Genomic DNA, 15,153 nt, shown 5'->3' with positions numbered 1-15,153 from the left:
CCATATAGATATGTTAAATGAGCACTCCAGAGGTTAGCTGCAAGGCTGTTGCTATGAGAAACAGCTTTCAAAGGCCCTGCTCCACATGTCCCTTCCCCCAGCCCACACCTGGGGAAGGAGGATGAAGACATCTTAAAATCTCCTGGACACCTTAAGTTCTGGACCCCATTTCAAATGCCTATTTGGGGTCCTCCCTCTTGGCTGCACCCTGTAACACTCTGGAGTCTGTCCTGCTGAAAAACAGTCTTAAGAGTGTGTCGGCTACCCTGTAGCGAGTACGTTTTTCATTTTTCTCTTATATATTTTTTGTTTGGTATACTATAATTACTATTAAATAAGTGTCAGGCATAGAGCTAAACTTTACATACAGAATGGGGCAAAACTGGGTTTAAAGTTGTGAGGAAAGTAGTACAGTAATAAATAATAATACAAGAATAAACTGTTTCACCTACTTACAACTGTAAGCCTACTTTTGCCCCACTGTGCATATTGTTTAATTCTGTCATTAGATTTGTGCAGGTGTTAACCCATTTCCTGTTTGCCCTGAGAATACTCCCAGGTGGCACTTGCAGCTGCAGCATTTACCCTGAGATGTATTAGGATTACAGGCAAGTTCTGTTTAGAAGTAACTCCAAGAACAGTTTTTATATTTTATTTCCAAGTTGAAAACCAGTAAGATTTGCTTCAGCTTCATTGAACATGTTCATGTAAAATTAAATGAATGCTGGCAATGAACTGCACTTTTGTTTTCCTAAGCGGGAAATGGGTTAACATCATTTCAGATTTGAAACTCAGCTCAGGTTTACTGCACTTTGGTTTAGCTCACTGTCACTTAACTGGCTTTTGGAAATCTGAGCCTGTACTACTGACTGTTGTTCAGTAATGCCTTATGTGTCTTTTTGTCCAGATGAATTGAAGAATCTTGTGAATGCTCAGTGTGTAGAACTAAAAGCCAGAGGAATTTCACTTGGTTTTCTGGAGCAGAAACCCAGTGAAGCTTCCACCCGCTCCCAGCCAGACTTTACCTCCTTAATTCAACTCACTAGGAGTGTTCAGTTATGGCCTGCAATGGAATATCTGGCTGTGCTTTGGCGGTACAAAGTGACAGCTGACTTTATGACACAGGCTTGTCTGAGAAGGTAAGCCGTTTTCCTTGGGGGAACTTACTTCCTCGTTAGTTTGTCCTGTGTATCCTACCTGGGAAACAAAGCATAGACTTGTCTGGAGGCAGAGTAGTTGCTGAAGCAGAGAGTGGTCAGTTGCCACTTTGGAAAGCCAAAACTTCTTGAAGTTTCTTTGCTTGTCTTTGTTTCACCTTAAAAAGTTACTAGCTATTTTTCCAGTAATACTGCTTGCTCATTTTTTAAATAAATGTATTCTGAGTTCTTTGTGTTTTCATATTCCCATACATAGCAGTTTTCTGCCTGGTCATCGATAGTCCACAGACCACTCTCTCTCCTTCTTTATATTTGGAACAGGTCCAGCAAAAATCAGCCACAGATAGAGGAGGAAATAAGCCATCACATCACATTTTGTCTTAAGCACACACCTGTTGTTCCTCAAGAGCTTCGAGACCTTTGGGCCTTACTCCACCATCAGAAGGTAAAAAACAAAATAAAAAAGAAAGAAACCTCCCTTACACTGTGAGCTGAGTAGATTTTCTATGGCAGACAGGTTGCAGAACATTTTATTTATTTAATCTCAAAATTGCATGTTACAGACTTCATTCTTACCTGAATTAATTTCATAGGGGATAATTTTAAATGATCTAGTAGTGCAGTAATTACCTGGTATTTTTCAACTTACTGAAGAATCATTCCATTCAGTTTCCAGTTAAAAGAAGCTAAAATATTTGCTTATTTTGTTTCCTCAAAAATACATTGTGAGTGTGTTTTTCACTCTTTGTCCAGGAATAACTGTTGAATGTGTATACTGGGTAAACTGTATTTAATATAGCTTCAGTAGTACAACCTTAAGTTTTTCAAATAGTGTCTTATTCATTTATTTATTTTGCCAACACTATGATTATGTGATATATTTTACTTACATTTTTGCATGCAACCTTACAAAAGAAGATATCTTTTTAGTTTCGTAAAATTATAATCAGGATGAGTGACTTTACCAAGGTGGCCAGGGTGGCAGAAAATTAGCAACATCAGGATTAATATCATTACACCCGTATTAGTTTTAGATGGGTCTTACAAGATAAAGACCATGTAACTTGATTTTTATGAATCTTTCTCAAAAATTTTCATATCTAATTATTCCATTATCTCTAGGTGTCTGCTGAAGAGATGATCTCTCTGTGGTCTGATTTGTTTAATTCCACATTCATGTCTTTCTGGAGCAGCACAGTGACCACAGACCCAGAGTACTGGCTCACGTGGAGCCCCCTGCCGGCCATGCAGCAGAGGGAGAGGCCCAGGTCCCTTTTGGACGCCACACTGAAGGTTTGTTGGCATAAAAATCATAAAAATGATAATCGTGGAAAAACATTTTACAATAGATCTAACAATAAATATTTTTTACTACTGTAAAGCATTAACTAATTATAACGCTTTATTTTCTACAGGATATTAATAAGCTTACCTTCACAAAAGATACTCTGTCTTAAATGATTTGGGAAATTCTGAATTAAAGTAAAAAAGTCTCTCTAAAGAAGTATTTTGTTTTCTAATTAAAATAACTCTTCTTTACTAAATATAAAATATTTAAACAGTACATGAATGTGTTGATGTGAGCAAACAAAAATGACATCACTTTTTTGTTTACATAACACATTATGAAAGCTTGTACCTGTCAATCCAGCTTATTCTTTTTAAGGTATTTCATCTTTCATGTGTGCTGAAATTTATTTAATCACTTTCTTATTCACAGGTTTGAGGTTTCTTGCCTTTATTTCCACCCCCTTCCTGTAACAGCCACACCTGTATCAACTACCTTTGTATGAGTCTTTGTCAGGTTTGGTGTTTAGATGTATTACAAGAATTGGAATTTAACCCTTATCAAAGTGCGCACAGTTAAAGAAACTTTTAGCTGTTACCAGAATGTCTAGGAAGTGGGTTTTTTTTTTGTTTTTTTTTTTTTACTTTTTTAAATATGCTAGGAGCCTGTGAAGAGGGAGACCACTAAGCCCTAGATGACCACAGGAGAACTTGGGACTAGAGCACAGTTTCATTTATTATATATATGAGGACCTGTTTCTCCGTAACATTGCCATACGAGGTGTTATTAACACTTAAATTATTGCCATTCTTATGGTTTTTAAAAATCTCATTTATTTTAATCTGTGCTTCTTTGTTTTTGAGATTGAACATGATTCCCATGCATCACATTTTGCCATGTACGATGCACACTTTTTTGCCCAAATTTTTGAGGGAAAAATAAGGGTGTGCATTATACTCGGGTAGTACTAATTGTTATGTATAATGTGAATTAGATATGCCAATTAGTACTACAGTGTAGGTGCGCATTATACATGGCAAAATATGGTATATTGATCATTTTTCTTAAATTACTTTTTTTTGATTATGCTATTACAGTTGTCCTGATTCTTCCCCTTTTGCACCCCTCCATCCAGTGCCTCCTACTCCCTTGGACAATCCCCCCACCATTGTTCATGTCCATGGGTCATGCATATAAGTTCTTTAGTTACTCCATTTCCTATACTGTACTGTATATCCCCATGGCTATTCTGTAACTACCTATTTGTACTTCTTAATCCCTCACCTCTTCACCCATTCTCCCCCTTCCTCCCTCCCATCTGGCAACCTTCCAGTAACTAATTTCTTTTCTCTTGCTGCTTTTAAAAATCTCTCTTTATCTTTAACCTTTGTCATTTTAATCATGATGTGTCTTGGAGTGGGCCTCTTTGCATCCATCATAATTGGGACTCTGTCTCAATTACGTCTCAGGTGTAGCACCCTGGCATTGTGGGGGGAAGGTTTAGCAAAGGGACAATGGCCTCTGCTGGCCTTGATGCTGGACACTTCAGTGTCTCCCTGTACACCACTGGTGCCTTTCAAGCAGCTACCCCAGTGCTTGAGCTCAGAGGAAGTGAGTCTGTGTGGAGGTTCTTTAGTAGGGACTGCTTGGGACTCCAGTTTGTTCCACTGACTCAATCCCCACTGTTTTTTGCAGCCAGAATGTGTGGGGACTTATTTTCCTGGCACTGGAACCCTGGGCTGGGGGGCCTGGTGTAGGTTTGGGACTCCTTACTCCTGAGACATCCATCCACCCAGAATTTTTATCCATGTGGGTGTGGGACCAGCCTGTTCTGCATCTGTACCCCTACCAGTCTGGATGGATGTGTTTTCTTTAATTCCATAGTTGTTAGACTTCCATTCAGTTTGATTTTGTAGTTGTTAGATTTCCTTTTAGCTCAATTTCTGACATTATTGAGTGATGATTGTTCTGTATTTTAGTTGTAACTTTAATGTGGTTGTGTGAAAAGACGAGCCATGTCTGCCTATGCCACCATCTTGACTCGAGCCCCATTTTTATTTCTGAATTTTCAGTCACGTTAATTGCCTATGTTGTAAAAAAAAAAAGTGGATTTGTTTATCATTTTATTATTATTAGATATCTCTTTACATATTATGGTTATTGAATCTTTAACCAACATATAGTTGAAAATCTATTTCTTATGTTTTGTTGTTTCTCAAGATACTAATTTTTTTTTTCCCTAGTATATACATCCCTTTTTACTTTCTGGCTTGGGTGTCATGCTTTTTATTTATTTATTTTTTATTTTAGCATTATTTTTCATTAAATGTATTGGAGTGACATTGAATTAATAAAATTGTATTGGTTTCAGGCATACAGTTCTGTGATACATCATCTGTACATTTTGGGGGGTCATGCTTTTTAAAAAGTCTTTCTTCACTATTCCTAGAGCTAAAAACCATTTGCCTATATTTTCTTCTGTATTTTTGTTTTTGTTTTGTATTGAAATCAAGTTTGTCTGGAGATCTTGTTTTATGAGGTAGACTTGCAATTTTTTTTATTTTATGCAAACAGTCTATCTGAGAGCAATATAACAGCACCATTTTTTGACTAATTCAGCCTTTCCACTCTGATTTGAAATGCCACCTCAGTGATACATTTTATTCCCATAAATGTTCATGAATTTATTTTGGAGTCTTTTCTGTTAGGTTGCTCTATCAAAATTTATTTTTTTAATTGAAAGATGTCCTTCTAAGCTCTCGGTGATAAACATTATGGGTCCCCAAGAGTCACATGGAGTGTACAGTGCTTCCCGTCACCTCTAGTCGAGCTCTGCTGTGGGTGGCGGGTACTGTGTCCCAGATGAACAGTCCAAGGGGCACAGGCATGGCAGACTTTGTCTCGGGCTCTTACATTGAATTGTTTTCCCTGCTGCCTCTGAGTCTCACCTTCCTGTAGTGTTTTCCGAGCTCTATTGCAAAAATATTCTTCATGTCCTGGTTTAAGGGGCTTTCTGACTGAAGCACCCATTGCTCCTCACTCTTAGAATTGCTTCACATTCCTTTAAGGCTTGTTAACACTCGACCCCATTCAGTCCTCCTGGTCCAGTTTCTCGTTGATGTTTATCTGGTCCTAGCAACCTGAACCCCTTTTTCTTACTCACTTTCTTCCAAGGTGCCAGTGATGCTCATTGAAATCCTTTTAACTAATTTCTAAATTAACTTGACTCTTCTTCATCTATCAGGGCCCTGGCAGTCTCAGTAGAGCCATGTTTTCCAAGTGCTGCTTTGAAGTCTTGACCAGCAGCTGCAGAGCAAGCCCCTGGGATGTGAGCGGCCTCCCCATCCTATCTTCCTCACACGTCACTCTGGGAGAGTGGGTTGAAAGAGCTCAGCAACTCCAGGACATCAGCTCAGTGCTTTGGACCAACATGGCTATCCCTTCACTAGCAGAGTTCAGGTATTCCCTCCTCCCTGGGTAGACTGTAAAGCTTCTTTTATTTCTCCAGAGCATGCAGCTGCTCAGTCAGAATTTGATTCTGTAGTGGCTAGTTCTGGTGGGTGAAGGCAAGGGTGTCTTCTGGCTGGATCACCAGGTGTTCAGCCCATGACAGAGGCTGTAGTGAGCTGGCCAGCTCCTCTGTCAATTTTAAGCACATCATGTTCAAGAGAGTGATTTTTAGAAAGCCAGCTAAGATTATATGAGAATAGAAAGTAACCCTTAGTATTGGCAGTGTAGTCATTTTTTTGAAGGAATGATAGCGGGAGAAAGGACTGTTGTTTGATGCAATAAATGCAAACCCTTAAGTGCTTCTTGGTCCCGACAGGCGTACAGATTCCCAGCTTCAGGGGCTGGTGCTGTGCCGGCATCTGGCAGGCCTGGCAGAGCTGCTTCCTGAGACCCAACGGCAGGAATACATGCAGAACTGCGAACATCTGTTGCATGGGGACAGCCAGGCCTTCCAGCATGTGGGCCAGACTCTTGGGGACATGGCCGGACAGGATGTGCTGCCTGAAGAGCTGCTGTGCCTCTTGCTTACCTCCCTGCGCCACCTATTTGGAGAAGGGGAGGGTAAGCAGGACCTACCTGAGCCAGCCCGGCGTGGGAGCCTCTGGGTGAGCCTTGGACTGCTCCAGATTCAGACGTGGCTTCCCCAGGCACGCTATGACCCTGCAGTGAAGAGGGAATTCAAGCTCAAATATGCCAAGGAAGAGGTAAGGAGATGAGTGTTAGGAAGATGGGCTCCATCCCTGACTGGTTGGGTTTGCTTGGTATATTAATCCTCTTTCCCTTTTGGGTGATTTTGTGTATGCTGCCCTGTAACAGCGTGTTCTAAAGGCTGTGTTTTCCTCTGAGGGTTCCTCTGAGTGGGCTCGGGCACTGGGTGGGGCCCTTCCTAAGATTCTGGTGTATCTGCCAATAGGCTGTAGTGGGCAGAGAACACGACAGTACACCACCAGAGGCACTGCCACACAAGTACTAGTAGTCCTCACTATCCAGACTTCCTTTCCCTGAAGTAAGTTTTGGATATTTGGAGTTGAATTAGTTCTTTAAACAGAGTATAGTATTCCTCAGGTTTTGAACTTTTCAATACTTGTTATCTTAAAGTCAAGGACCAAATAGGTTCAGGTCACACGGGTACCCTTGCTCTTTAAACCAAGCCCAGGAACTGCCTACAGGAAGATAGTGATAAACTAGTTGTGTATTTTGAAGAAGGAAAATTGGATTAATTGGGTGAAGGCCTAGCTGCTATGGCAAAGTCTCAGAAGTTCAGTGTTGTAAATAAGATAGTTTTCTTTCACGTCACCAGTCTGAGGTGGGTGGTCTCGGTTAAAGGAGAAGAGCTCCCTGTCTGTCCTTGGGTCATTCAGGAACCCAAGTTCTTTCTATCCAGTTGCTCTGCTCTCCCCCAGGACATTGTTCTTTCAGGCATGGTCCTAGCTGGGCACAGCAGACCAGCTTCTTGCTTTCCATTAGTTTCACCAGCTGCAGTGCGAGTGGAAGACCCGAAACCTCTTGTCCCAGCTACAGACTGGAAGAGGCCTAGAAGATGAAGTGATCATCAGTTACTCTCATCCTCACATCAGGTAACACAGGAGAGTGATGATTATTTGTGTTGGAGATTATAGTCTCTCCTCCTGAAAAAGACATTTGAAGGTTGGCCTTTGTAATGTAATTACAGTGTCAGCAGAGGTGATGGTATACATCTCTGAACTACACTAGCAATTAGATCCCAAAGCCATGGTTATAGTCAGAAAAAGATAGACTCGGTGAAAGGAGGGTGTGGATTCACATGGGGTCTAGAGGGTTGAAGCCAGAACTTACTCTCAACACGGAGAAGACGAGTGTGATGATGTGCACTGTGTGGGTCTGTTGCCTTAGGAAATACTGTCTAGTGTGGTGGTTCTGAGTTCCAGTTCTGTCTCTGCCCTTGGACTTGAGACTTGGAGTAGACCTCTTAATGCCTTTAAACCTCAGTGTCCATATCCATAACAGAAGGATAATGCACTTCATTGAGTTGTGATGAGAGTTTGAGCTAGTCATCTAAATTGCTTAACATCATGTGTGGCATGTGTAACTGCTCTCTCTATATAATCCATTTCATTGTAATTGTCAGTGCTGTCATCTTATTTAGTAACTGAAATGTTTTCATTCTCTTTTTATGAGTGCTCAGTCTAGAATTCTTCTTTTGACGGAATTTGCATATTGTGCTAATTTGCCTTTAGGTCACTTCACCAAAGAATTGATCAGCTAGAGAATTTAATATGCAGCCTGTCAAAGAAACAGGCTTTCAGACCCCAGCTGCCTGGATATGAGTCCCTGGTGCAGGAGATCAGCCACTACGTCAGCAGCATCGCCAAGGCCCCTGCCGTTCAGGATCTGCTCACACGGCTCTTACAGGCCCTCCACATGGATGCGTCTCGGTCTGCCCAGGTGGTCCAGAACCTTCTGAAGGAGGAGGCCTCCTGGCAGCAGTCTCACCACCAGTTCAGGAAACGACTGGCAGAGGAGTATGCACTGTATCCAGACTCTGTGGCCCCACTGCAGGCATCCATCTTGCAGATGCAGCATGGCATGAGGCTGGTGGCATCTGAGGTCCATGCCTCACTCTACAGCAGTGTGGTCCATGCAGACAGGCTGGATGTCCTGGCCACATCCCTGTTGGGTTTCCCATCAGTGGGCCCCACTTTCCCCACCTACTATGCTCACGCGGATGCTTTGTGCTCAGTAAAGTCTGAAGAGGTTCTGCGAGGCCTTGGGAAGTTGGCCCTCAAGCGCTCGGGAGGAAAGGAGCTAGAAGGCAAAGGCCAGAGACCCTGCCCCACCCGAGAACAGCTGCTGATGAATGCCCTTCTTTACCTGCGCTCCCATGTGCTGTGCAAGGGAGAGATGGACCAGAGGGCTCTGCAGCTCTTCAGACACGTGTGCCAGGTGAGCCGCCTCCTGCGGGGGCTGCGAGCATGAGCAGGGCGCCTGTGGGATATTAGCGGCGCCCAGTGTACATAAGATTGTGTGGTTACTGGGTGGAGTCTACTGTCTGTTTCTTTCTTTTCCTATTGAATTATCAGATTTGGGGGCCTTTGTTCCTCAGTTTTTAAGAGATTTAAAAAAACAATAATATTAGCTCTTTATCTGTGTTACACATGGTTAATAGTTTGTTGGTTGCCCTTTGACTTTATGGTGTTTTTTGCCATTTAATTGTATCAACTTTTATTAATATGGTGATTTTTGTCCTTTACCAACAAAAGGTACTTGTTCTCATTTTAAAAGACTACATATTAGGAAAAATTATTAGAATTTACCAAACTGTTAACATACTGGTATATCCCATTCTAGGCTTGCTTATGTATATGTATCTGTAAATGTATGTCTGTGGCATTCTAAATTTAATTCATTTGTCCTGGTGGCTTATAGTTTGTTTTTTAGTAGTAGAACCTTTTAAAAATAAAAATCTTAACATAGTGACCTAATATTTAACTGATAAAATAGCCATTCTGGTTGAGAGTAATTCTATCTCCTAAGATTGGTCCTTAAATCATCAGTGTTCTATAAACCAATAATAAAGTTCATTTTCTTCTATAAGTTGCTTTAAAAAAAAAACAAAACAAAAAACCTAACAGTACTTGGTGTTTATTTTTCCCATAATTATGGTATTCTTTACCTACACATTTAGCAGCTGCCTAGTTTTCTATTATATGAGAATGACATAAGTCATTTAAATAATCTACCATTGAAAATTTAAAAAAAAAAAAAAGCCCTGGCTGGTGTAGCTCAGTGGATTGAGCGCAGGCTGGGAACCAAAGTGTCCCAGGTTCGATTCCCAGCCAGGGTACATTCCTGGGTTGCAGGCCATAACCCCCAGCAACCACACATTGATATTTCTCTTTCTCTCTCTCCCTCTCTCTCTCTCTCTCTCTCTCTCTCTCTCTCTCTCTCTCTCTCTCTCCCCTCCCCCCTTCCCTCTCTAAAAATAGATAAATAAAATCTTAAAAAGAAAAGAAAATTTATATTGGTATGTACTCTTCCTGCTATTTTTGAAGAAAAATGCAGTACCACCACCATAAATAGTCTTATAACCAGGCCTTTGGGTACAAATTCTAGAAAGCAGAATTGCTGGGACAGAGATTAACTGGTTAGACTTTCAATACAAATTTTCTTTTTTAGATTTTATTTATTTGTTGTTAGAGGGGAAGGGAAGGAGACAGAGAGGAAAAGAAACATCAGTGTGTGGTCGCCTCTCATGTGCCTCCACTAGGGACCTGGCTGCAACCCTGCATGTGTCCTGACCAGGGATCAAACTGGCAACCCCTTGGTTCATAGGCTGGCACTCAGTCTACTGAACCACACCAGTCAGGGCTCTATACAAATTTTCCTCCCGAATGGTGGATGCTTATTTCTTTAATCCTTGTCGGTAGTCTGTGATTTCTTTAATTTATGCTTTTTGCCAATTGAAGGACTTAAAATCTTAGAGGTGGTAGGGGATTTAAATGTCTGATAAGGCATAGCCCAGTTTTGCCTGATGGTTGCCTCTCAACCTCCCTGAGCCCCGGGTATAGCTCCTTGAGGTGCCAGCCAAGTTTGGTCTGAATCACACCTCCTCATTGCACACCCTGAGCCTGCCCTTACTGCAAAGCACCGTGAACTCTCGACAGGAAGTTCCCATAGCTTTACTGTAGCAAGTCTTTACACTTGTGAAACTAATGCTATAGCAAGGGGGGGATTTAGGAAACTTGGGTTGCTGCAAATACAGTTTGAAAACAAAGCTCATTTGCTATCTATTGCCTGAAAGTAGTTTCTTGGATATTGGCATTCATTTGTTTTTGAACCATGGTATTTTTGTTTCCATGAGAAATTAAGAGGTAAGCCTTGAGTTTTTTAATTGTAAGTGCTTCAGCAAAAGCAAATAAGCTTCCTCCTAAATGTGTGGTTTTTCAGGAAATCATCAATCAGTGGGATGAACAAGAACGCATAGCCCAAGAGAAGGCCGAGCAGGACAGCAGCCTGTACAGATACAGGAGCAGGAACTCGGAGACAGCCCTGAGCGAGGAGGAAGAGGAAGAATGGGAGTTCAGAAAGCAGTTCCCACTGCATAAAAAGGTCAGGGTTTGTTTTGGAATGAATTCCTTTGATATCGTACACACACAGACATGTGCGTGCACTCCCTTCCAGTGGTTTTGTAATCTTTTACTATTTCTATTTCTTCATACATATAAGTAGCTACATATTTCCTTAATTGTTCACATTCCATCTTTTCCCCTTCCTTGTAGTCTGATTGGAATCACTTTTTTTTTTAATGTTTAATTGTTCTAATGTTATTTACAGGACTTTGCGGATATTTTGGTAGAACCAACACTAGGGGAGAAGGGAACGTCAGATGGGCAAGAAGAGGAGGCAGCCGCAGACCCCGCCCTCCTCTCTTCCAGCTCCATGCAGGCTGTGATGCTGATTCACCAGCAGCTGTGCCTCAGCTTTGCTCGGTCCCTCTGGTACCAACAGACTCTGCCACCACACGAGGCAAAGCATTACCTCAGCCTGTTTCTCTCCTGCTATCAGACTGGGGCATCTCTTGTGGCACACTTCTATCCCCTAATGGGTACGGCAGTTTACTTTTGTCATACTCTTGGGAAATAGAAACGAATAGAAGTCATTTGCTAGTTCTGGACAATGAAAACCATTACCTCCCTGTTTTTCTTAGATTGTTTTATTGATGGAATTTTGTTAGTTTAGGGACTTCAGCTGATTTGAAAAATTTAAAATTTTGCAACGAAGATGAATTTTAATTATTTGAATACTTTCAGGTAAAGGGATTGAGAGAATAAAAGTGTGGGCTTAGTCTAAATGGTCTTATCATTATTTCTAGTTTTTCCTCTAATAGCTTCAATGCTTTTCAAATGAAAACATGTATTCCTGGGGGCAACCTCAGAATTCAGAAATTCTCACAGAATATGGTTGGATGCCGTTTTCTCCATGACCTCATGAGTTACTCCATGCAAGTAGGAAGGAGGCTTTAAATTTCATTTCTCTCTACAAAGATCAGCTACAGAAACTGAGAATTTGAATCCATCAAACTAAAGTTTGTTCCTTCTTGACTGCACCTAGGCAGTATGGAGTTCCCGTCTGTACCCTAGAAACCTGCACCTTGGCAGATTTCTGTGACTGCTGCAAGTATTAGGGTACAGTCCTCCAGGCCTGTGCTACTTTGGGGTGGATGGCATTGAAATATTTGCTTCCTTAGTTCTTAATAGTTCATGTTTGGGCATGTTTCTAACATCTTTTTAACTTACTGATAGATGAATTATGGAATCTATTGACTTTACCCTGATGTTAACTTTACAGGAGTTGAGCTGAATGACCAACTCTTGGGCAGCCAGCTTTTGGCCTGCACTCTCTCCCATAACACTCTCTTTGGGGAGGCGACCTCTGACCTGATAGTGGAGCCTGTTGGGCCCTATGACTTCTACCAGCACCCCAATGTCCCAGAAGCACGACATTGTCAACCTGTGCTTCAGGGTTTCTCAGAGACTGTCAGTGGGCTGCTTCAGGATTGGCCGGAACATCCAGCGCTTGTGCAGGTAGGGTCGCTGGTTTGGAGGGGGCACTGAGGGTGTGGTCTCTCGCCTCTTTAGTACCCTGAGACTTCGGATAATTGACATTAACATGGGGATATGCTAACTTTTCCCCCCTCTGCAGCTTCTAGTTGTAATGGACAGGATTCGTAGTTTTCCACTTTCCAGCCCCATCTCAAAGTTCCTGAATGGTTTGGAGATCCTTCTGGCAAAGGCACAGGTATGACAATTCCCCCTCTCCTCCACATTTTAGTTTGTAATCAATTGAAAAAAAGATTATCTTGTGGCACCTTTATTGTTAGAGGGACAGAAAGTTTTAGTCTGGGTTGGGGGAGGATAAACCTTGTTTTTTCTGGGATTGGGTCAGATCATTGCAAGGGGAGCCATCACCTCTGGGGGCATGGGAGGATCCCACCTGTTTCACCTGTTCTCAGGGGTGGGATGCATCATCCACAGGGACTGATGGGGCTAGGACTTTCAGGTGGGCCTTCAGACCAGCTGTGTGCCTGCACACACTGTCTCCCTCAGTCCTCTCAGCCTCTGAGATAGCTGGTGCTTCCCTGTTAAACAGATCAGGGCCCTGAGCTTTGGAGAGGGTCACGATAGGAAATCAGGCACAGGTCTCCAAGTCCTGTGCTATCTGTCTTTGTTTAAATGTGGCTCTGCTGGGGTTCTGTCAAGTGACCAGAAAGAATGGGAAGCTGGATACACAGTACATAAACTCATTACTGCTACTGGTAAATTAGCGTACAAGCTGTTTGAGGACCCCAGTGATCTTCACACAAGAGAAGTCCAGGATGTTCTTGAGGGAGGAGGTGATTTAGGGATTGAAGAATGGCCATAGTAAATTTTGTTTTGTTTCTTTAGGATTGGGAGGAGAACGCAAGTCGAGCTTTGTCTCTGCGAAAACACCTGGATTTGGTCAGTCAGATGATCATTCGCTGGCGTAAACTGGAACTCAAGTAAGTGGTACACTTCCCTCCTGACCTTATGTTGCAGGGGCATTTGTCTTCTGATTGTTTCTTTGTTGTTTACGTAGTATAGCTGGAGACTAGTTAGAGACCGTGCTTTTCAGTCATTAATCACAGAGTTAAAAGCTACACATTAAAATGATCGTGAGAGACCAGAAAATAGTATAATGTCTTAAGATAGCAAACTGGGAGGCTCCTCCATTTCTATTTAGCTTCTGCTTCTGTGGTTTCAGACATTTCAAATGGCTTTCCTTAAGTGCTTCTGTGGCCTCTTCTCTCGTGTTTCAGCTGCTGGTCTGTGAGTTTGGATAATACCATGAAGCGCCACACCGAGAAGTCCACCAAGCACTGGTTCTCCATCTATCAGATGCTTGAGAAGCACATGCAGGAACAAACAGAAGAGCAGGAAGGTAACATCTGTCAGTAAACCCCCTGCTTATTTAGAAGTTTCAAGCTAAACTTGGTGTGCTCTAAAGTGTGCAGTTAACCTGCACCCATGTCCCGTTCCACCACTGCTTTCACATAGGAGGCCTCATTTGACTTCATGGTATTCCTGAGAGGTCAGCTGAGAAAGCTCAATATCAAAAGTCAGAGAGTGACTTGAAGTTACATGACTTGTCCCAAGTCTAGAGAGTTCATTATAAGATGAGGTTTCCTTCTTCTCAAAATCCATGACTCAAGTCAAAATGAACATTATCTTTTTGGTAGGTAGCAGTTAATGTGCTTGAGTTAAAAGTGTTTCATTTCATACTTAGAGTAAGCATCTCATAATTCATAATTTGCTTTGAGTGCATTTGACACACACCCTGAGTGTAGCTGTTTTTAAATCAACTTGGAATTTAGCTGCAGTCCTTGCTTCAAAGCTTCGCTTTAATTGTGGTCTCTACTGGACTGCCATGCCTCAGTGTCTCCTCCAGTGGGTGGTGTGCATGTTATGAATAGGGAGTGATGGTTGTAGGCATGTATGTGTTGCTCTTTGAATCTCTGAAGATGACAAGCAGATGACCCTGATGTTGCTGGTCAGCACTTTACAAGCATTTATTGAAGGATCCTCACTCGGAGAATTCCAAGTTCGACTTCAGATGTTACTGGTTTTCCATTGTCATGTCTTGCTGATGCCACAGGTTGAAGGAAAAGGTAAGGAGATATATATATATCTATATATAGATATATATCTTTTTCTGTGTGTTTTTTTCTTTACCTTTTTCCCCCACTGTTAATGGATTAGACTTTGAATTCTTCATATGAGACTAATGTCTTGTTGCCTACCAGGTTTTAAACAAGACACTTTTAGTCGTTTTTTTTACGTTAATGTAATTCACATTAGGTAGAGACAGACATTCAAAGTAAACCGCAGACTGGTTATCACTGAAGGACTGACGACTGAACTCGGGCAGAAGGTGAACTGCCAGATGCAGATCTCGGGTTCGAACTGGCATGTCGAGGCAGCAGTCTTTCTGTCTAGACAGTGTGCGTGTCCTGTGAAGCTTCTGCTTGATCCAGGCCACGTTTAGGTTCACAGCTGCAGTTCAAGCAGCTGCACACAAAACGATGGTCAGTTCCCATCCCTGACCACAGCAGCTTGGATCACAGTGTCAGCTGTAAAATGAGTGCAGATGGTATGCGAATGAGCAATCAGGGTGAGTCTCTTGAAACAGGCTGAGTTTCTG

General features: G+C 42.1%; 1 protein-coding gene across 6 annotated transcripts in view; it reads left to right on the top strand.

The window, feature by feature from the left end:
• MDN1 (midasin AAA ATPase 1) overlaps positions 1–15,153 on the top strand; it is a 142,257-nt gene that overhangs the window by 90,799 nt on the left and 36,305 nt on the right. For all 6 annotated transcript variants that reach the window (XM_036024465.1, XM_036024464.1, XM_036024461.1 and 3 more), the window contains exons 57-70: positions 908–1,139; positions 1,479–1,602; positions 2,280–2,450; positions 5,690–5,904; positions 6,272–6,659; positions 7,423–7,532; positions 8,172–8,877; positions 10,882–11,043; positions 11,269–11,539; positions 12,283–12,518; positions 12,637–12,732; positions 13,380–13,474; positions 13,772–13,893; positions 14,474–14,620. In XM_036024465.1, coding sequence (XP_035880358.1) covers positions 908–1,139; positions 1,479–1,602; positions 2,280–2,450; positions 5,690–5,904; positions 6,272–6,659; positions 7,423–7,532; positions 8,172–8,877; positions 10,882–11,043; positions 11,269–11,539; positions 12,283–12,518; positions 12,637–12,732; positions 13,380–13,474; positions 13,772–13,893; positions 14,474–14,620 — 3,075 coding nt within the window. The remainder of the gene's footprint in view (positions 1–907; positions 1,140–1,478; positions 1,603–2,279; positions 2,451–5,689; positions 5,905–6,271; positions 6,660–7,422; positions 7,533–8,171; positions 8,878–10,881; positions 11,044–11,268; positions 11,540–12,282; positions 12,519–12,636; positions 12,733–13,379; positions 13,475–13,771; positions 13,894–14,473; positions 14,621–15,153) is intronic.

The sequence above is a fragment of the Phyllostomus discolor genome, chromosome 4 (assembly GCF_004126475.2).
Source record: "Phyllostomus discolor isolate MPI-MPIP mPhyDis1 chromosome 4, mPhyDis1.pri.v3, whole genome shotgun sequence".
Lineage (NCBI taxonomy): Eukaryota > Metazoa > Chordata > Mammalia > Chiroptera > Phyllostomidae > Phyllostomus > Phyllostomus discolor.
Note: the sequence above shows the minus strand (reverse complement) of the source record. Positions and strands in the feature narration are given on the sequence as shown.